This window comes from Polistes dominula, unplaced genomic scaffold (genome assembly GCF_049000335.1).
Source record: "Polistes dominula isolate Pdom_NZ unplaced genomic scaffold, Pdom_raw_medaka contig_83, whole genome shotgun sequence".
Lineage (NCBI taxonomy): Eukaryota > Metazoa > Arthropoda > Insecta > Hymenoptera > Vespidae > Polistes > Polistes dominula.
The window spans coordinates 246,522-270,180 of record NW_028301032.1 but is presented as its reverse complement, the minus strand read 5'-3'; the positions used below and the strand labels follow the sequence as shown (position 1 = coordinate 270,180).

The 23,659-nt window shown below is 26.1% G+C and overlaps 1 protein-coding gene across 2 annotated transcripts; it reads left to right on the top strand.

The window, feature by feature from the left end:
• Nucleotides 1-11,243: 11,243 nt before the first annotated feature.
• LOC107072906 (very long chain fatty acid elongase AAEL008004) lies at nt 11,244-23,031 on the top strand. Of its 2 annotated transcripts, none has more exons than XM_015333220.2 (4): nt 11,244-11,627; nt 20,807-21,058; nt 21,168-21,411; nt 21,669-23,031. In XM_015333220.2, exons 2-4 carry the CDS (start codon nt 20,807-20,809, stop codon nt 22,169-22,171), a joined length of 999 nt encoding a protein of 332 aa, XP_015188706.1. In that variant the 5' UTR covers nt 11,244-11,627; the 3' UTR covers nt 22,172-23,031. The 2 variants fall into 2 exon arrangements, with proteins under 2 accessions (XP_015188706.1, XP_015188705.1); XM_015333219.2 differs by lacking the exon at nt 11,244-11,627 and adding an exon at nt 15,487-15,650.
• The last annotated feature ends 628 nt before the right edge of the window (nt 23,032-23,659 follow it).

Below are 23,659 nucleotides of genomic sequence, written 5' to 3'. Positions count from 1 at the left end.
AGATAAATGTAGATTTATAGATATTTTAAAATAACAAAATTCTTAATTATTTACAGAACTTAAATGTTACATGAAGTAGAAGTTTTGAATTAAAATGGAATGGATCAGAATGACTGGTCTGGTATATCTAGTATGTTAAATCTTTAACAAATCTATATATATATTAGGGTGGGTAAAAAAAAAAAATGACTTTTTTTTTCAAGTGCCACGGAAAAATGGGTTACTAGACACTTTAAAAAATTTTTTACCAAATATGAGCTCTTAATTTTAATAGGAAGATCCTCCGTACCGCAGTTTTTTATTTTTTTCTCAGTCCAATGGAATAAAATTCATACCTCATCATTAATTGATTGTACAGAAAAATGTTCTAGAAGAATTTTGTAGGAAATATAATGCTCTACAAAAAAGGTATCTTATATTTTTTTCCGTAAACCTCACCATTTGAATGATATTGAAGATTTAAGTTTGATTATTTTAAGACAAATTTCATTTTTGTTTATGAATTTTATAACTCGACAATAAATGACTATTATAAAATGCGCAATACAAATTTTTGTAGGAAATTGAGTGCTCTATAAAAATGGTGTCTTATGTTTTGGCGATTAAATTAAACGTTCAAAAGATATTCATCATCAAACTTTCATGTGTACTGATTTTTGTCCCTGAATATATATATATATATATTTATATTATAATAATGTACGAACTACTTATGCACTTAACTTCGATGAAAATGTTTTCGACGAATACATTACTTGGTTGAAGTTCAACGCGTTCTCGAGAAAAATGATTTTGAAATCGCGAATATGTAGAAGTAATATATTGTTTAGAAAAAATTATAAGTGTTTATTTTTATTTTTTTATTTTTTTTATTTTAATTCTTGCAACGGATCGTAAGTGTGTTTGAAATTTGAAAAACGAAAGGGAAAATAATTTGTTAGAGAGTGAGCGAGACGAAACAACAACGTAATTCAAAGGAAAGTGACTTTTCATCGTTTTATATTACGTTTCGCGAGAATTAGATAGAAAATAAAACGAAACAAATTTTTCCTTTCTCTTTCTTTACTGTTTCCCATCTCCCTCCCGTAATCTTGATAATTATGATCATTATTTGGAAGTCGTCGTCGGGTTCTTGAAGTTCTTGCAAGATTTTAGGTTAATAACACACATTACTATGAAATAAGACATTCATTTTACGGGACGTGAATAAATTTGACGAAGTTAGTCGTTATAAAACCTATGATTACGTGCATAGTATTATTATAATATTATCAAAAGAAAAATATAAAATAAAAAATTAAAAAAAAATAAATAAATCGTAGGAAAAAAAAAGAATTTAAAAATCAATTAGGAAAATACAATAGAACAACCCTCTCTCTCCTCACCTAACTGTATAAAGCGAAAAACATGTTACAATTATTTTTTATTTAAAGTATTTTTAATGATTTATTATTATTTATTTATTAATTTATTTTATATTTTATTTTATTATTATATATTTTATTATATATATTATTAATTTATAATTGTAATAATATAATAATATATAAATATAAAAATATTATATATAAAATATATGGCTAGTTCTCCAAAAAAATCGAAATTGATGTCCTTGATCATTTTTATAAACCAGGATTGTCAATTATGAAAAGTTTTTTTTTTTTAATAATACGACTGTACTAGATCTACGAATGTATGAAACAAATTTATTTTTTATATGCTAAATAACAAAGATATGTCCAAGAAAGTACCCTGAAAATCATTCCCTCACTATGTCCCAAGCGCTAAATTTGAAGATAATCATTAACTTAAAACGTAAAATTCCCTACAAATTGTTTATTATCATATTTTTTACTTATATAGGATAGTATTGACTATACCTATATGAGTTCATAGTTTCATAAATGCGAATGGAAATATTTTTAAATATAGTCCAAAATTTGTCCTTAAAAAAAGTATCATTCCCTCACCGTTTTGTAACAGTGTGATTGGAGCAATACTCCAAGGCCTACCAAATCCCACTTTAACTTTTTTTGTAGTTAGCAACATTGCCCTTGAGAACATACTCTAGAATGAACAATTGAAGAAAGGATGTTTTCTTAAAATCAATTTGACAATAAGTTTTTTGAATATTACATTTTTTAACGTCATTCCCTCATGTAATGTTATCAAAAGGTAAGCATTTTTTTATTTAATAATCATAGCATATTTTTATATTTGTTCGGTAGTAATAAAGTACTGTTTACAATTCTTAAGAAAAAAAGGTTTATTTTCCTAAGTTTATAGCAATTTTGTTTCGTTTCGTCATTCCCTCATAACATTTTTTAATTTTTTAAAATATTCTGAGTTCAAAGTGTCCCTCAATAATGCTTATTGAGGTAAGTACAGCGGAAATCAATAATACGGATAACTTGATCAAAAAATCTAAAAAAAAAAAAATAAAAATAAATAAAGACAAAAAAAAATCAGACAATTTGTGTTCTCAAATGATGTGCTTGAATTTAGAACTCTATCTTGTTTTGACTGCGTTGGAAAATGCCAATATTTTCATCTTGGTTACTATAAAACTTTTGAAGTATCGGATAAGGACACACCTGCAGTATCAACGCGACGTAAAAGAAAATAAGTTAAAGTAGAAAGTAATGTGAAGATATCGAAGATTACTCCTTCTGAAAAAAATACCTATGGATATAAATTTGGTGACCATGTCCTTATAACATGGAATAACGAAGTCTATCCTTGTAAAATTCTTTCATTATCTGGTGATGGGGCTTTAGTACGGTGTATGAAGAAAGGATCAAAATGCTGTAAATGGCCGACAGTTAAAGATGAAGAATTTTATGCTTGGCCTGACGTTCTTCGAATAATTAAACCCCCAAAGTTACTCAGTCAAGGTTGTTATTTTGTTAAAGAAGTCGATGAGAAAAAAATAAAAACTTGTGAAAATAACTAAAGACTGGATTTAATAATAAAGTATTGATTTAATTATTATATTTTTCCAATAATAGTATATTACTCATCTAGGGAAGTAAAGTAAGAAATGTCTCAGAGTACATGTAATTGATAAAACATGTGCACTGAGGCTTTATTATTTACTGCCCATGGTGAGTATACATTTTTTCTGCTAGACGTAGGCGGATAGTGGCAACTTCGTTTTGAACAGCGGGAGAAAAGTTGACGCTTTTCGCCCGGAGGGAAGAAAAATTATTTAATTATTATAGTTTTGTAATAAAACAAATGATTGGTGCATTATAAAGTTTTTAATTATTGTTGAATCATATTAAAAATCATTCCCTCACGAATCTGTCATTCCCTCATTTTCAAATTTTTAAAAAATTTTTATATATTTAATTCAAACTCAAAAAAGTTGGGGACCACTATAATATTTTCCTCAAACTTGAGCAAAAAAAATTGGATTACGAGTTAAAAAAAAATTGATCAACTCGATAAAGCCATTTTCGATTTTTTTATGAGAACTAGCCATATATATAATTAAATAAAAAAAATAATACTAATTAATTTAAAATAATAATAATAATAATAATAATAATAAACGTGAATTATCAATATGTGTGCATAAATTCTGCATTAATTCAGCATTAATTAAACATTTTATCATTGCATATTATTAAGCAAATTTGTAATATGATTAAAAGATTAATTATCGTATTATACGAGAGCAAATAATATTTGCATCGGTTAATTATGTATAATATTGTCATTGTTGAGATAACAAATAAGATAAATCGATTATCAGTACAAGATAATCATTTGCACGTTCATAAACTAATGTAAGGTAAAACTCGGAAAGGTTTTTTTCAATTTAATCACGTTTTAATAAACATTTTCGATTTATACTCGGAGAATTAATTGCACAACCTAACTATAACAAATTTATTTATTTATATTAGAATTAATTTTCATCTTTCATTTTATCCTCACGATTTGTTTAATCAATTGATATATTTACGTGCAATATCATGCTCGAATGTTATTTACAGTAATTTACGCGTATATACGACAGAAGATTCTTCTTTTCCTTTATTTTGCTTTTATCGTTTTATTATTATTTTTAGAAATATTTGCGATCAATTAAAACTGTATATTGGTGAAGATTTTTTATTTATTACACTATTCTTAAACGAAATTTATGTTAGATGTAAAAAATATTCACTGATCGATGAATTGATCATTGGAGACAATAAAAAAATAAAATAAAAAAAATTGTAATTAAAATTATAAATAAATGGCAATAAATAAAAAGTGTCATTCATTGAAAGAATATTTAATCTATAGGATGATGGTGAAACTTCTAATCATAATCAATGATGCAACGATTCTTAGTTTTGGATAACACATTCTTAGTATCTTAATCCTAATATTTTTTTCTTTCTTTCTTCTATCTAGGATATAAATGAGAGTGGGAGAATGTAAAGAGAAAACCCATACGAAAAACGAGTTTTATTTATATGTATACAAGGTGAGTCGGTAGGTAGGAATTCTTATTACGAAAGAGAAGTATATGAACGATGGCTGACTAAGCAACAAATTCAGATGTAAAAAGCCTTGAATATTTACAAAAAATTATCAACGATAGAAAATATCTAGGTAATTATTATCTTTTACAAATTTACATGTACAAACAAAAATATTATACAAAGAGATACGTCAGAGAAATATTATTTAATATTCTTATTAATATATCAAAACGAAATTCTTCTATTTATTTATTTTTTTTTTTTGAAATACTTTGAAATATTGTATAATATCGTAGATAGTATCGATTGATATAATCTGTTCAAAATCTTTATAGAAAAGGTTGTTGTTATTTTTTCGTTAGACAAAAGTTACATTACAGATAATACATGTAAAAAAAAAAAGAAAAGAAGAAAAAAATAAAAAAAAAATGTTGAATTTACTTCTATGGGAATAGGAATACCGAGTAATAATCATAATTGTATATGAAAATACAGTGTGTGTATGCTTCGAGCATGCAAACGGTAAATACACAGGAACGTCGATGATCTTGACGTGTGACGAATTTTAATAAAACCTCCGGAACGATAATCACTCGTCGTCCCCTGGGCCAATTAGCGAGTCGTATGGAATATAGACATGCATGGCCAAGGACAACAACGCAACTCTAATCGATTATGTGAAATTCGATGTTGGTAATTGGTCATTGCTATTTTATCTCTGTTACCTAGTTTTTCTTTTGCATATGCAAAGAAAAGTTCAGAAGCTTTGTCTTTAACAAACCTTTTTAGAATAAAAACTATTCAAGATTTTTTCCGAATATCTACAAAGAAGAAGAAGAATAAAAAGATGATGATGTATGTATGTATGTATATAAGTAAGTATGTATGTATCTATTATTATTATTATTATTATTATTATTATTATTATTATTATTATTATTATTATTATTATTATTATGCTGGAATGTTAATTGTCGATGACGCAATTTTTTCATTATTTTTCTTATCATTGTTTAATAGTTTTTCTTTTTTTATTTTTATTTTTCTCGCTTTAAATAAAATTAACATTAAATCTTAGCAACTATTGCGTCGTGTCATTTGTCAAAATGTGATTATAAATTGTACAAAAAAATTGATTTGCTTATTTATTGAGAAACCATTTAATGAAATGCATTATACGTGTAATGACCATAGAATAAATAAAGTGCACATAGGTCATTCCAAATAAATTTCAATGATTTTGTTTTAGAATACTAATCGACAATTTATCATTCTTTCTTTTTTCTTTTAATTTAAAGTACAGATTAGTTATTTTTTTTTTATAATATTAAACAATAATTTATGATAATCTTGTTGATAATAATAGGACATCTTAAATGTTATTACTTTTATATTACTTTTTATTTTTATCGAGAATAAAAAAGAGAATAAGAAAAAAAGAAAGAATGGATACGTTCTTCTCGTAAATTTTCTACAAACATAATAATATCACTGAGAATAATTATATCTTACGTTTTCTTTTACACCATAGTTACGTAAAATAGTCGGTAAGATTCTCATAAAAGTTAAGATATCCGGATTCTTTTGAATCATTCTTTCTCCTTATTTTCTATCTTGCAACGTTACGAAGGTACAGGTAGCCCTCCTACAACGCGGTTTTCTTTCAAAAAAAAAAAGAAAAAAAAACCTTTTTACAACACTGTACTTCTACAGCCGTGGTGAGGCTTGCCATTTTAAAGATATAGTTTTGCGGAAAGTATTTTGCGGAAAACAAACGTGTCTTACGCTGTTGTAAACTGAGAACATCAACTTTACATACGTGTTGAAAGAAGATATGGTCTTCTTCAGTTGAAATATAAAACGTGCGTGAATCGTCACAAAATGAAATTGGTAGCATATTAGAACTTGCTAGATCAATCGGAGGTGAAGGTTTTGTGGATATGGTTATTGAGGACGTTCAAAGTTTATTAGTGGAAGAAGAAGTTGACGAAGCAGATTTGATGGAAATGGTATCCGAAACTGTAAATCAAATTGTTCCTGAGGACACTAGCACTGATGAAGATTACGCAGTTAATAAGTTAACATTAAAAAAATTACAAGAAGCCCTAAGCTTAGCTGAAAACCTCGAGTCATTTTTCTTAAATGCAGATTTTTTCGCAGAAAGGAGCCGAAAATTCAAAAGGGAGCATCAAAACTGTCTAGCTCCATATCGAGAAATTTACAATGACCTGGTAAGAAACAACAAGCAAAGTAAAATTACAGATTTTTTAAAGTGGGAAGAAGATGCAAGAACTTTAAATGAAGAAAAACTTTCTGAAAATAAAGGCGATATCATTCCACCGAAAAAACGTTCTCGGTTGATTGCATTGAGCAGTGACGACGAAGAAATTTATTAAATTAAAGTTGCGTTTTTAATTAAGATAATATTTTTTGTCTATATTTTTAATAAAAATTAAGTTGTTTATTTAAAACAAAACAAAATATTTGTTTTTAAAAAGTTTTCGGAACGTAACCCCCCCTTTTTGCATTGACTTTGGGTCTCATACAACACGGTTTAATACAACACGGCATTTTCTAGGAACCTATCTACCGTGTTATAGGAGGGTTACTTGTATAATACTACTAATCGATATTACTGTATATAAACATTATGTTTCAGGGAGTATTCTGGTCTGGAGGCATGAATTTTAGATACTTTTTCAAGTGTAATAACAAAAAGACGAATAATATTTTCACTATCTATAATTTTACAAGATATTTATTAATATTTCAAGAATACATGAAAAAAAGAAAAAAATAGTGAAATATTTAAAATTGAAAAAGATATAGGCTGATGAAGTGAGGGGTCCTAAAAAAATGATGCACGACGGTTGTCACGATTGCAGCTCTTCTAGTAATCCGAAATAAAAAAATAAAAAAGATTATTAATTTAGAATAGTGCCGCTATCGTGCTAACTAAAAAAAAAAATGAAAATAATTTTTTTTTCGCTAAATTACGGTTGTCTGAAAAAAAGATACATTACTTTTACCACTTTTTGTACTTTTCCGAATTTTTTAAAAATAGTGGAAATTAAAAATTGTCGTAAGAGTTTAGTTAGTACGATAAAGAAATGCATAGAAAAGACTCATATCAAATTTCAAGTAAATCGGTTAAGTAGAATTTGAGATATCATGGCAACCGTGAAAAAAAAACAGTTTCGAAAAAAACGCGTTCACAGTTTCCCGTAATAAGGGTAGGATATAGGATGCAGCATCACCAAAACAGCTATATCTCCGAAAATAATTTGAATTTCGAAAAATCCTCTTAAGGACATATCCTTAAAAGGTTAAGCTTTTGAAAATATGAAAAAAAGAAGATTTTTTTCAAATTTCTAGACCAGAATACCTCTTAATGTAAACGATAGTTTTTCACATCTTCTTTGTCACCTTTTGTTTTTTGTTATCCCCTTCATTTTTTTTTATATCTTTGCTAAATGGTATTTGTGTCAGGGTAATTTTGTAGTGTGTTTTTGTTATCATAAATTTCTATTAAGGGTTCATTCTGGTTTATAAGTCGAAAAAAAGGCTATTTTCACGATTTTTTTTAGGCTTTGTAGGATACATATACATATATAAGTTGTTGGGTATGATAAATAGACTCTAGAAGTACGAGAAAAAATTTTTTTTTATTGTTTTTAACATTTTTTGACATTCAAAATGGCTGACAAACGTGAACCCTTCAAAAGTAGGTATGCTGTTGGCGGGCATCGAAATTTGAGAACGGGTGATCTAAAACAAAAAAATTAAACGGTTTTAAACTCAGTATGATAATGGCTATCGGGTATGCTAAAACTTTCAATTTTTAAGAAAACAAAACAAAACAAAATGACGGCTATTTTTCGAAAAAAAAAAAATTGTTGATTTTTTTCGCACTTTTTTTGTAAAAAAAATATAGTAAAAATTAATATTTTGTCTTGGTTGTAGCATGCGAGATAGCCATTCATGTTTACAGTATGTGGTTAAAATTTCAAAAGGATCGGTTGAGTAGTTTCGGAGATATCATGCCCGCCAACCGAAAAAACGTTGTTTCGAGAAAAACGCGTTTAAAGTTTCTTTTAACAAATTTTTAAAAAGTCTGACATTACCTTATTCTGCGATGCCTGCACCATACAGTATGCCTTCTGCTTCTTCAAAATACTCATTTTCTTCCACTCTAGTCTTTTTTCGTTGTGTCCTGGCCTCTATCAAAGATTCTCCGCTCAAACGATTGGCTGAGCGCACACGCGTGTTGTCGCGATTACTAGCGTAATTGACTGCGATAGGGCCAAGTTTTATCCCCAAAACGTGCATTATTTTCAGTATTGGATCAAAATCTTCGTTGAATATACATGCTGTCAATTTACAAGCTATTTCAAACATTTTTTTTACCATTAATTAGGTGTTTAGGCACCATAGCCCAAACGCATTTGTTGAAGCACTCATTATTATTTTGAGTGTGGCCACCTAAACATCTTTCAAGTAATTCTGTTTTTGTCAGATCAACATCAACCTTTTGTTTTTTGCAGCTATATTCATGTAGAGACATTTCCACTTACACAACCGCAGATGGTTTGTCTCCTCTCTCTGTAATATCTCTATGTGTTTGGGTCGCAAAATAATATACTTAGACTGCTCGGATCGTTCAAAAATTTTTGTATGATAATTCTACATATGTCTACTTTCGAAAAATGCAAAAAAAAAAAAAATTGATTTTTTCAAAATGATAAACCAGAATAAACCCTTAATGCATGATTATTATTAGATCTGATAATTAATTCATTACGCTTGAATTTCATTTCAAAGAAAAGAAAAGAAGAAAGTAAATTTATTTTATTACGTGTAATATTTTGTTTAAAATGAGAAAGAAGAAGGGAGGAAGGGGATCAAGTTTTACAAGCAAACAAACAAAAAAATCAATGAAAAACATTTCTATACATCTAATATAATATTTTCAATTTTTAATGTCGAATCATTATTGTAAAGTGGGTCAATTGAAAGGTGTGTGTTGGTCGATGTCTGCTTCGTGGTTCGTAGCTTTGACCTTTGTCCTACAATGTTCACAATTCAATGCTCAATTATTATCATGTCATGGTAAAAAAATATAAATATAATAATTAACAATTAATAATCTTATATATCCTTCGAAAAAAAAATATTTAATAAATTTCACAACTTCTGTATACAAACGTTAATTAAAATAGGTACGGTAAGGTAATATAAAAAATGTAGAAAATAAAACAATAAGATCAATCGGAAAGAAGAAGATGAAAATATGCGATTAAAAAGAATGATGGTTTTTTGAGAGATTATTATTTGACTCAATAAAGAATCAAAGAGAGAAAGAGAGAGAGAGAGAAAAATCTTTTGTTTGCCACCCATATGACAGCCAACATCGTAAACACTACGCATTGAATTTAAAAGGTTTAGTGGATGGAAAAATAAGTATTGTCGAGTTCTAATGGCGCTTGTCACGAGTGATCGGTACGATCGTAACGATGGAACGCAATCGGAATAATTATGCCTGGTTCTTTTGTTTCATCATACAAATGCGAACCGTTCTACGGTCGTTCATTCGAACTTTTCATAGTCCAATAGGTTATTTACTTTCGAAGAATTCCATTTAAAACGTATCATGTTTTTAACCACGCAATTCTACACGTGCTCTAACAAAAGAAACAACAACACATACAAAAAATAAAAAAATATATATATATATCTTAATATCACCTTTGATCGTGAGACTTGACAAAATTTGTATTTATAATTTTCTTTTACAATTCTATTCTTTAAAATATACACATGTATATGCAGATTTATGCGTTTCTTTTCTGAAAAAAAAAAAAAGAAAAAAAGTGATTTTTTAAACATAGAATTCTTTGTTAACGAACCGAAATTAATTTCAATTAATTCGATTTATAATCAACATTTTAATAAAACAAAACCAAGAAAATAGACGAGCAAGACGTTTTCATTGAATAATCATGAAAATCAAATAAATCGGAACTTTTTAATCGAGTCTCCTTAAGTTTATTTTTTTTGCTGCTTTTGAATAAATCATTATTTGGACGATTCCGTAAATTTTATTGCAACTCATTTGATGAAACGAACATTTGAAAAAAAAATATGTATACCATCGAGAAAGAAAAATGTTACTTTGTTTCTTTTAAAAATGAATCATTATTTAGATTCTTCTATCATTTTTATTGCAAATCATTGAACTTATTGAAAATATGTTAGAATAATTTTATTTATAATATATAATAGCTGTATATAATAGAACGAAAGTTTCGTGAAATGTACTCTCGAGAATAATATTCATATCATGAAATAAAAATGATTCATTTTTCATGATTATAAAATGAAGACCTTCTCAAAGACAGGTTTTCATTTCGTAGGGGTCGTTGAATGTTGAATTATACCAAAAAGATATGATTATGGGTTTCTTCTTTTCTTTTTTTTTTTTAATTCTCTGAAACGAAATGGTATTCTATACTCAGACGTAAAAAAAGAATGAATAAAAGGTGTACTAAAACGAAAATGAAAACGAAAACGAAAACGAAAATGAAAACGAAAACGAAAATGAAAAAATGTAAGAAGAAGAAGAAGAAGAAGAAGAAAGAAGAAAAAGGAATGCTACTGATGGTAAGGAAAGGTGGTGGAGGTGCAACTCAGTCAACCGTCATGTATACAGGTATATTTCTACGGCTTCTAAAGCGATATAAGGCATTGCTCGTATCTACGAAACTTCAGTTTGCTCAAAGTTACTCGGACGGATAGAAAGTTGCCAAATCGGTTTGCAATTGGAGAACTTACTTAAGTCCCTTTTACTGTCACTTTAATTTTTCATTTTTTTTTTTTTTATATTTTTATACTTCTTTCCTTCTTTTTTTTTTTTTTTATTCTAATTCTACTATTTATTTTTTTTTTTTTTATAATTATACTAAGTGTTTAATTTTCTTCGTTGGTGAGAGTGATCAAGAAGATTTCCGATAAGATCCGATCGTTGGCCATTCTTTTACTTTGTTTATTTGAAAATAATCGAAATATTTTTTATTTCATTCTTACATTTTTTCCCAACGTGCATCAAAAGCAGAAGTTTACGAGAGTGTTAGACAAATTTTTGTATTAAAAGTACGTGAGCATTATTTTATATTATTTTGTTTGATTATTTAAGTTTTTTCGTGTGTGTTTATAAGATTGGATAGATGAGAAATCTCAAATAATTTAAGAACTTACTCTAGTAGCACAAAATATTGAAAAATATTGAATACACACACACACACAAACACATGTGAATTTATTATTATATTAAATTAAATTAATATTTATAAATAATTTAATTATATATTAAAATTAAATTAATATTACAACATAATTCATTATTAATTATATTAATTATATTAACTGAAAACTTAACTTATTAAATTAATTATATTAATTTATTAAATTATAAATAACATTATTAGTTAAATTAATTTATAATTTATTAATTTAATATTAAATTGATTTTATTAAATATTATATTAAAAATATATTAAATCACTTTTTAATATTAAATACACACGTATTTAATATTTTTCAATATTTTCTGCTACTACGGTATTTTTATATACTATTTCTTTCTTTCTACTTGCCATTAATATTTTTACTTTACATTTTATTATTTATTATTTTCTATATATTACATTTTTTTCTCTTCTCTTCGTTAATAAGTGACAAAGAAGATCCGATCATTTTTTCAAATATTTACTAGTTTTATTTTTCAAAATAATCGATATATGTTTTATTACCTACTCGTAACACTTTTCCCCCTCGTGCATCAAAATTCAAAATTTTATAAGAGAGTGTTATACGAATTTCTTTTTATATTTATTCTATTTGTGTATGTGTATGTGTGTGTGCGTGTGTGTGCGTGCGAGAGAGAGAGAGAGAGAGAGAGAAAGAGAGAGTTTATTCAGTTGGAATGTTAACAAATCACAAAGAAAAAATAACCTTGTATCATTGATCAATTGATGGTGAAAGAGGCTAAACGTACCAAAATATAATGTATCCTTTTTCGTATAACAATCGACGAGGTTATTCCAAACGTTAAAATGAACGACAGTAGTACAGTTGAAGGTCATAAACGAGTTTACTATAGTTTTCTCCTTGTGCATGGTTACTTGTCTCTTGGTATCTTTCAGAGAACGTAACAGAGAACAAAAAAAAATATAGTAAGTTAGCATAAAAAAAACGAGCCTCGACAATTTCATTTCATTGATTACAATTTTTATGATATATATATATATATATATATATATATATATATATATAATTAATAATATATTTTTATTAATTAATTTATAATAAATTATATATTATATAATATATAATATATAATTTTACAAAATATAATATATATTATATTATATTATATTATATTACAATATTATAATATTATAATATATTAATTTTAATATTATATTAAATATAATTATTTAATATTATAATTTAATATTAATATTTTAATTATATTATTTATTATTATTTTATTTTATATTATATTATTATATATTATATATTATATATTATTATATTATTTATTAATTATATTATTTAATATTATATAAATATAATATTATATTAATATATAATTATATTATAATAAATAATATATTATATATACTATAATTAATTTAATTTAACTTATTATAATGTATAAATATTATTAATTATATAAATTATTATTAATTTTATATATATGGGCATTCCACGACAAATCGGCCACTTTTGACCCCGACCCCTTTCGATTTGGCTGAAAGTTTTTTTATCCTGTTCTACCCTATGAAAAATTATTTTCAGAATTTTTTCAAATTTTTTTACCAAACCCAAAAAAATTATTCATTTTTGAAAAAATTGGCTCTTTTTTTTTAATGCCTATAACTTTTTCAAAATTCAACCTATTGGGACGTTTTTTTTCTTACATTTTTGTTTTTAAATGTACTTTTCAGAAAAAAATACAAAAAAATTTTTAATTTAGGTTTTTTTTTTTTAGATTAAATTAATGCAATTAAAAAATTTTACAATATTATATGTTTAATTTATAGTCTCAAGAAACAAAGTTTAAAAAAAAAAAAACATTTTCAATTTTGAAAATTGAAAAATTTTTTCAATTAAATAAAAAAAATAAAAAACTAACTCGGTCCATTCTGGGACTGGCGGTGATAATCGTAGAATTAGTCGAAATTTTTTTTTAGAAAATAAAAAAAAAATGAAAAATGGCGAACTTCGAGAAAATAATGGCTTTTCTCAAAAAAATGCGAAAATTCAGGGGAGATTATGATCTTAAAATTATTTTGTATTTATTTCTGAAAAGTCCATCGAAAAACAGAAAATTACGAAAAAGTTTTTTCAAAATTTCAAAAAAAGAGCCATTTTTTTTAAATTAATAATTTTCGTTAGGTTGGGTAAAAAAATTTGAAAAAATTCTGAAAATTGTTTTTCATAGAGTAGAATAGGATAAAAAACTTGTAGCCAAATCGAAAGAGGTCGGGGTCAAAAGTGGTCGATTTGACGTGGAATGCCCCATATATATATTAGGGTGGGTTAAAAAAATCAATTATATTTTTTTACAAGTGCCACGAAAAAATGGGTTGCTAAAAACCTTAAAAAAATTCTCACCAAATATGAGCTCTTAATTTTAATAAGAAGATCCTCCACATCGCAGTTTTTTATTTTTTTCTCAGTCCAATAGAATAAAATTCATACCTCATCATTAATTGATTATACAGAAAAATGTTCTGAAAGAATTTTGTAGGAAATTTAATGCTCTACAAAAAAGGTATCTTATATTTTTTCCGTAAACCTCACCATTTGAATGATATTGAAGATTAAAGTTTGATTATTTTAAGACAAATTTCATTTTTGTTTATGAATTTTATAACTCGACAATAAATGACTATTAAAAAATGTGCAATACAAATTTTTATAGGAAATTAAGTGCTCTATAAAAATGGTGTCTTATGTTTTGGCGATTAAATTAAGCGTTCAAATGATATTCATCATTATTTTTATATATATATATAAAATTAATAATAATTTATATAAATATTAATATTTATATGCTTATATATTTATATATTTATAAAATATATAAAATATATAATAAATATATATATATATATATATATATATGTTTATTAAAATAAAATAATAATAAAATAATTATTGATCGAATTTGAACAATGACTATAACAATCAGTGACTGTTATATAATTGAAACGAACTAAGACCACATAAAGTTGCGAAATACCTAATATTATTGTTGCAGATATTAAAAATAATTATATTCGCGATTTCATTGTATAAATAATGAAGCAAAACGTTGAATATATGATTAATCGTTAAAGTCACTGCTCGTGTAATTTAATTAGCGTAACGGGAGTGTTCTTTAAAGAAAAAAAAAAAGTATATCAGGGGTGTATAATTATCTTTTTTTTTTGTCGGGGAATTCTATCTACCCTAGTAGCACAAAATATTGATAAATATTGAATACATGTGTATTTAATATTAAAAATATTAATTATTAATAATAATAAAATAATAATAATATTAAAAAGAGATTCACAATATTTTCTTAATATTAAAAATATTAATTATAAATAATAATAAAATAATAATAATATTGAAAAGAGATTCAATGTCTTTTTAATAATCAATATACATGTATTCAATATTTTTCAATATTTTGTGTTACTAGCGTATAAAGTTATTATATTATCGATTTGAAAGATCAAGGAACTATACCGAATCTGATTGAATAGGAATGGAATGAAATATTTATGCGCATCAATAACGACAATGATGATATTTCTTCAAGGATAACCGGTAACATAACATTATTAACATTATTCTGAAAGCAAACGTAAGATTTGTAGGACTCGAAAAATAACATGTGCTCATAAGTGAAGCGTAAAAGATAAAATTGCGGTTAGTATGAATCGGTGTTTCAACTCGTTCGGATGAATTGTTTTTAATCTCGCTGCGTAATACCTTCTTTTTAAATAAAATAAAATAAAATAAAATAATATATTTTTTATTCATATTATTTTTGAAAGTTTTTCACGATTGAGTGCATCAATAAGATACCTAAGATAACGGATTTTAAACTAAAAGGTGTTTATCCATGACATTTAGATACTAAAAATCCTCTACTCGTTTTAACTATATAGTTATTATGCACATATGAGCATAAGCTTCTAACGATTATCATAAGCTTGCATAATCTTCACGGTCACGTATAATATTATTCGATATTGTCATTTGATAGTTCATTCATTTTTAGATTTTATATTCAATTGAATTCCATATTTCCGTAGTAGCACAAAATATTGACAAATATTGAATACACACACATGAGTATTTAATATTATATTATATAAATTAAGTTAATTTAATTTAATATTATATTAAAAAGACATTGAAAATCTCTTTTTAATATAATTATTATTTTATTATTATTATTATTATTATTATTAATAATTAATATTTTTAATATTAGATACACATGTGTATTCAATATTTTACAATATTTTGTGCCACTAGGGATTTATTTTCTTACGTTTCGTATTTTGTAGGATTTCGTTTTCCCTTATCAACGATATCTATACGTTTAATCGTTTCGTATCGCGATAAGAAACTCTGTAGCTTTATTTTGTCTTTATCTGTCTCTATCTCTCTTACATTTTCCTACGTATTATAGTGATTACATAAAACAACGTATATAATTATTAATTCGTAGAAATTAAATTGTTGAATTTATATACACGAGATGGGGGTGGGGGTATTATCGGTCACTTTGTTTGTCTCATAGTATTGAATAAATGTATTTTTATTTCTTTTTTATTTTTTTAAATATACAAAGAAAAAGACCTAACTAAGAGATGAATGATAATTGATCAGAGAACACGTGTGTTGTCAACGTGATTAAAACAGATCGAAAGAAAGAAAGAAAGAAAGAAAGAAAGAAAGAAAGAAAGAAAAGATAAAACTAACTACGATATGCGTTTTCCGTACGATTCTGTAGTTTATTGTCTCGTTGATGGAAATGTGGCGTATATGAACAGGATGCCTGACTAGACAGCAAATGGTTCTTAAGTAGAAAGAAAGGCCAATATCGAAACTGATTGAGAAATAAACAAGAAAGCCAATAGAATGGTTGGTTGGTTGGTTGGTTAGTTGCTTGGCCTATCCTTGAATTATTATCGAAACAAATTTTGATTTAACAGTGACCACATTAACATATTTCAACATAATGTTATTCATCATATGTATTTTAATTGATATTTTTTGAAAGATCCTTTTCTACAAAACCTAGTAGCACAAAATATTGAATACATGTGTGTTTAATATTAACACATTCACAGCTGGCATATATTTTCCCTTTTTTATTACTATAAGTACCGACAAAAATAATAAATTATATTATATAATAATATAATAAAATGTAATTATTTAAATATTATGTCGAAATAATAAAACATAATAATAAAATAAAAATATAATTAATTAAATATTATATTAAAATAATTCAATATAAATTTAATACTAAATTTAATAACAACAATTTAATACTAAATTTATTAACAAAAATTTAATTATAAATTTAATAATTATAAAAATTTATATAAATATATAAATATAAATTTTATATATTATATATATTTAATATATATACATATGTAATGATAATTATATTATAGTATTATTACATTATGGTATTATTATACAGTATATAATATATACTAATAAATAAGTATATATATATATATATATATATGTATATAATAATATAATAATATTATATAGAATAATAATATAATATAATATATAATATAATATATAATATTATATAATATAATAAAATATAATATATAATAATATTATATATAATAATATTATATATAATAATATTGTATATAATAATATTATATATAATATTATATATAATAATATATATAATATAATAATATATAATATAATATTGCATAATATATAGGTATATTCCATAGTACAATAAATATATTTATATTGTACTATTATTATATATATATATAGAATATAATATAATAAAAAATAATATATATATAATATAATACAAAAATATAATCTAAATGTAAATATAGAAAAATTTATGTGTATTAAATTTTTTAAATTTAAAATAACGATAATCACGTCAGCTGTAACCAGGAATAAAACTTGTAAAGATGTGAATTTACGTCAGCGGTCGCGAATGTGTTAAAAAGAGATTTAATGTCTTTTTAATATTAAATACACATGTATTCAATATGTTTCAATATTTTGTGCTACTACGGAAGATACTAACTCCTAAAATGGTTAGGAAGGAAACAACGTTCTTTAAGCAGAACGATTACAATTGAGAATGCGAATAGCTACGAAAGGGATAGAGAAAAAACTGGTTTGACAAGAATCGAATCAAGATCTGAAATAGCTAAAAACAACTTTTAAATTTGCCCAAGTGCGACTCGAATTCATTGGACATTCCCCGATCCCCCTATCTTCTTAACGATGTTACTCGAGGTGAATTCCCGCCTTTGAATCGATAAATCCATGAACAAAATTTCCTCAATGAAAGGAAGATGTGTATCATCATCGTGGTATTACGTGTCACGATAAAATTCCTTGAAATAAATTGATGATAAAATACATTAATATAGTTTAAAAATATTTTTATAAAATGATACTTTTTCTTTTGACCTTTCTAACTCTTCTAAATTTGTAAACGATCGAAATATCTCTCCTCCTCCTCACTAATAAAAAAAAAAAAAATATATATATATATATATAAATAAACAAAAACAAGTTTTATTTGCAGTTAAATCGTTCTTCTTTGATTTTACGTAATTTATTTGCTAGAGTTTTACTTTTACGGTGTGTAACTATGCGGAAATGATTTTTTGATAATTAATGTCGGATTGGCAATTTATTATATTATTTACTTCCTTTATTTTCGATCATTTAGACGTAAACAATTTTTACAAACAATAATAATCGTCTATTTTAAATGTATACTTTGTTTACTATCGTTTCTTTTTTCTATTACTAATTTTGTAATTATTATTTTTCATTGGTAAATAAGATTTCCAAATAGATGCACACATTCCTTCTTCTTCTTCTTCTTCTTCTTCTTCAATTTATTATATTTCTAGGAATAAAATGAATATTACAAAGAATAGGAAAGAAACATAATGTTAATGTTAATATTCAATTTTTATATTTTCTTTCATGTTAAATTTTACAATTATTGTGTAATACAATACAATTTGTAAATTTACGTGTTTATTATTATCATTTGTTTATTTTAATTTTATAATTTCATGTGGCAAGTATTTTGTATATTAAACAATACTTACAGATCTATTATTAACATTATAAGCATACATGATTATATAGGTTTAGATTATACAGGTAAAGTATACTATTTACAATATATATATAAATATATTGTAAATATGTATTTGTATTGTATATGTATGTATTGGGATCTCTGGCAGGGGCGTGGCTTACTCTAGCGGCAAAAACATAAACCAGAATCTGCAGGTTACTTAGAGAACAACGTAAAAATATTTGTATAAAATTATCATTTTTTGGGTAATTAAATGAAATAAAATGAAACTTACATTGCAAGAAATTTGTAAGTTTGCTTGCACAAAACCAAGCAATAAAAATTTTGTTGTTGGTGAAAGTGTATTAAATGCTGGACATGTGATTAAGTGTGGACAAGTGCCAAGTCGTAATTGTAATATTATAAGTCTTTTAGTTTTTTGTTTATAAACTTCACATATTAAAGATAATCCACATGAAATAACTAGAGAAATATTAAAAAATGGTTGAATAATTAGAATGAGTTGTTCATGCAAGGCTGGTTTAAGTGGTATTTGTAAACATGTTATTGCAGTATTGCAATATCATTAACTGTCACTAATTCAATTGATTTTCTACGTATTATTTCTTCTCGAGAATCAATTTGATCTAAAAGATAAGCACATTCTTTTGATGATCCTAAAGGAAGATTTTGACTAGGAATACTTGTTTTTTAAAAATAAGTTCGAATTGAATCAATAGCTATAACAATACACAAAAACAATATAAGCATGAGTAAATTTATGGATTTAACAATTTATAATAACTAGAAAAAATAATTGTTGAAAATACTCACGTGAAGGTAAAAAATCATCTTTAATAAAATGGAGTGAACAGACTCTCATACTGGGAGTTATACTTTTTCCAATTTTTATCGCTCGTACCCAAGCTATATGTCTATCAATTATTTCTTTATCACCAAATTTGTTTATTCGATAAACAAATTGTTTTTTACGAGGTGGAATTTGAAAAAACCTAATTTTTTCATCATGACAACCTATGTTTGTACAACCAAATACACAGCAACACACTTTTCTTATAAGTTTTTTTGCTAGGAACTCCATAACAAAAAAAAAATTCTTTGCAACAACTTTTTAGTTTAATGATACTAGTTATTTTCAATTCTACTTTCAATAATAAATAAGCAAGTCATAAAATTAAAAATATAAATATTTCCACATAAATATTGTTTAGTTTAAATCAGCTGTCAGCAATTCCCCTTACCGCTCTAGTTCTGAATTTAGCCACCAGATAGCGTATTCAAGTGCTAGAGATCCCAATATTGTATTATATATGTATATGTATTGTAATTATAAATATATATTTACAATAGTTATGAATAATTACGATGAATAGTAAGGATAACATTTAATAGGACCACATTTTGCACGAATAACATTATGTAAATAATTGTGTATACTCTATACTTATTTTTCTGTATTATTTGGTGATATGGAATTCCCCATACTTCGATTAACTAATAACTATCATCATCTAATCATAATATAATATTAACAATATGTTTTGTATAAATATACATATTATAATTAGTAAAATATTTCATGATAAGTGTCGAAATGTTTTCGTGAAAAATTCAAATCTTCAAATAAATCGAACTCGACTCTTGTCCGACGTGTGTGTGTGTGTGTTGGATAAAATTGCACATGGTGAAAGGACAGAATTACGAGTATCCTGGTACGACCTTTTAGTTCATCAACGAGACATACAACGAAACGTAAACTAAACGACAAAGATTTCTTTATACGATTTGCGTCAGAGGGTTATTGCAAAATTAATACACCTTACCTTGAAAAAGAAGAAATAGTCGTTTAAAAGATATTCACCGTTTATTTTCTATTATACGATTATTATTTTTTTTTTAATTACAGATGGCACAGATGGTAAAAATGATTTACGATAGTTATCGGGATCTGATGGACAATAAAAGCGATCCAAGGGTCAACAATTGGGCAATGATGGGTGGACCATTTCCAACACTTTTCATTTGTTTATCTTACGCATACTTCGTCAAAGTAATCGGGCCAAAGTTAATGGAAAATCGCAAACCATTTGACCTTAAAAACGTCATGATACTTTATAATTTATTCCAAGTGATATTTTCCAGTTGGTTGTTTTATGAGGTAATAATTCAAGTAACAACAAAATAACCTTACAAATTATAAATGTATTTACTATATCGTATAATAATCTGTAAGATAATTATTTAATTGATTTGATTGATTACATCAGTGTTTGATGTCCGGTTGGTGGGGCGTTTATTCGCTGAGATGTCAACCGGTTGATTACTCGGACGATCCTATGGCACTTAGAATGGCAAATGGCTGTTGGTGGTATTACTTTTCTAAGTTTACCGAATTTATAGATACAATATTTTTTGTTTTACGAAAGAAGAACGATCATATATCGACGTTGCACGTGATTCATCACGGTTGTATGCCAATGTCAGTTTGGTTTGGTGTCAAGTTCACCCCAGGTATATGTTATTTTCGTATATCATATTAACCCGTTGAGTGAGGTACTTATTTTTCTTGTCAATGTGATTATTATTTTGATAAAAAATAAATGCCAAAAGAAAAGAATTACGAATCAAGGTGATAGATAGAACCAAAAAAAAAAATTGATAACAGTTCATACATGCATCCATACAATCCCATTCAAAGGGTTAACAATCAATATATAAAACAATACAATTATAATTGTAAAATTGGCTTATCTTTTTTCTTTTTTCAGGTGGTCACAGTACGTTCTTCGGTCTTTTGAACACGTTCGTACACATAGTGATGTATTCTTATTATCTTCTAACTGCATTCGGACCAAAAGTTCAACCATACTTATGGTGGAAAAAATATTTGACGAGTTTGCAAATGATACAATTTCTTTTGGTAATGATTCACGCATTTCAACTTCTATTCATTGAATGCAATTATCCTAAAGCATTCGTATGGTGGATCGGCATGCATGCGGTTATGTTTTATTTCTTGTTCCGTGACTTTTACATCGAGGCATACAAGAAGAGAAATAATATTAAATCGACATTGAAAAGACAACAGAAAGAAATGATTAAGAAGAAAGAAGAAGAAGAAGAAGAAGAAGAAGAAAACAAGAACAACAAATCCATGAAAAATGACGATATTATTTACGCTAATCAATACAAAATGGCAACTGGTTACATATCGGACGAGGGATTGAGAAATCGCGTTTTCATCGACAATCGAGGATTATCCATGGAATGAAGGAAGAAGAAGGACGCGATAAAAGGGCATTTTAGGGACGTTGATTAATGTGAATTAACGTCAACGCTTAATCCTTGTCCAAAGGATAACCGTTTAAGACTTTTTCATTTGCGATGTGTGTGTGTGTGTGTATGAGTGGTGTGTAATATGATGAATGAATGAATGGAGAAAAGGAAAAAACAAGAGAAAGAGAGAGAGAAAGAGAGTGAAAAGAAGAGAGATAGAATAAAAAAAATAGTAAGAAGTAAATTAAGAGAAAGCTCTCATGATCAAACAAAAAAATGTACAGTCCTTATGCATACAAAAACCTCCCCCGACCCCCTTGAAATGTTATTTTCCTACGAAATTGAGAAGAAAAAAAACCCTGTCGAAAAGTGCACCAAAGAAATCTATTTTATTCCTTTCGTAATTTTGTTTTACAATTAGCTTTGCGTTTAAAAACTAACCACAAGCGAAATAATTGTTTTATAATGATCTCTGGCTTGATATAACATAAATCTGTGATAATTAACTTTCTCGTGTGCCAATTCATAGTTTTGTTTATTTCTATTTTCGTTTTCGTTTTCTTGTTCTTGTTCTTTTTCTTTTTTTCCATTATTTTTCCCCTTACTTCGAATCGCGTTGCCAATGATAATATCAATGAAAGGGGGTAGAAAAAAGGGAAATCGAAATAAATAATTTATTTGAATCGATGGATTAATGAACGCTGATGTAACATTGATTTTACCATTTACCTCGAAATAAAGACAAACGATCGCGGAACTTTTTTTTGTTTAGCGCTTAAAATAAGTCATAGAAATAGATAAAGAGAATAATATAGGACGTATTTATATTGGATTATTAAATTAAATTTTACCATTTCCAATTGAAATCCTTTTCTTTCCTCGTCGATAATAATCGATTTTTGTTTTGTTTTAATCATACATCACGGATAATAAAGAACTCTACTTTATCATGAAAAGATATTGCAGAAATTCACAAACAACAGAAAACAAGGTGGTAAAGGTAACTCTCCTATAACACAGTAGAAAGGTTCCTAGAAAATGACGTGTTATTTGAAATCGTGTTGTTTAAGACTCAGAGCCAATGCAAAAAGGGGGGTTACGTTCCGTAAACTTTTTAAAAACAAATATTTTTTTTTTGAAATAAACAACTTAATTTTGATTTAAAATATAGACAAAAAATATTATCTTAATTAAAAACGCAACTTTAATTTAATAAATTTCTTCGTCGTCACTGCTCAATGCAATCAACCGAGAACGTTTTTTCGGTGGAATGATATTGCCTTTATTTTCAGAAAGTTTTTCTTCATTTAAAGTTCTTGCATCTTCTTCCCACTTTAAAAAATCTGTAATTTTATTTTGCTTGTTGTTTCTTACCAGATAATTGTAAATTTCTCGGTATGGAGCTAAACAGTTTTGATGCTTCCTTTTGAATTTTCGGCTCCTTTCTGAGGAAGAATCTGCATTTAAGAAAAATGACTCGAGG

Bases quoted from the DNA above. Each gene is read 5' to 3' on its own strand.
- LOC107072906 (XM_015333220.2), top strand. From the start codon at position 20,807: ATGGCACAGATGGTAAAAATGATTTACGATAGTTATCGGGATCTGATG. The intron at 21,059-21,167 runs GTAATAATTCAA...TGATTACATCAG, and splicing joins CCAGTTGGTTGTTTTATGAG to TGTTTGATGTCCGGTTGGTG. The intron at 21,412-21,668 runs GTATATGTTATT...TTCTTTTTTCAG, and splicing joins TGGTGTCAAGTTCACCCCAG to GTGGTCACAGTACGTTCTTC.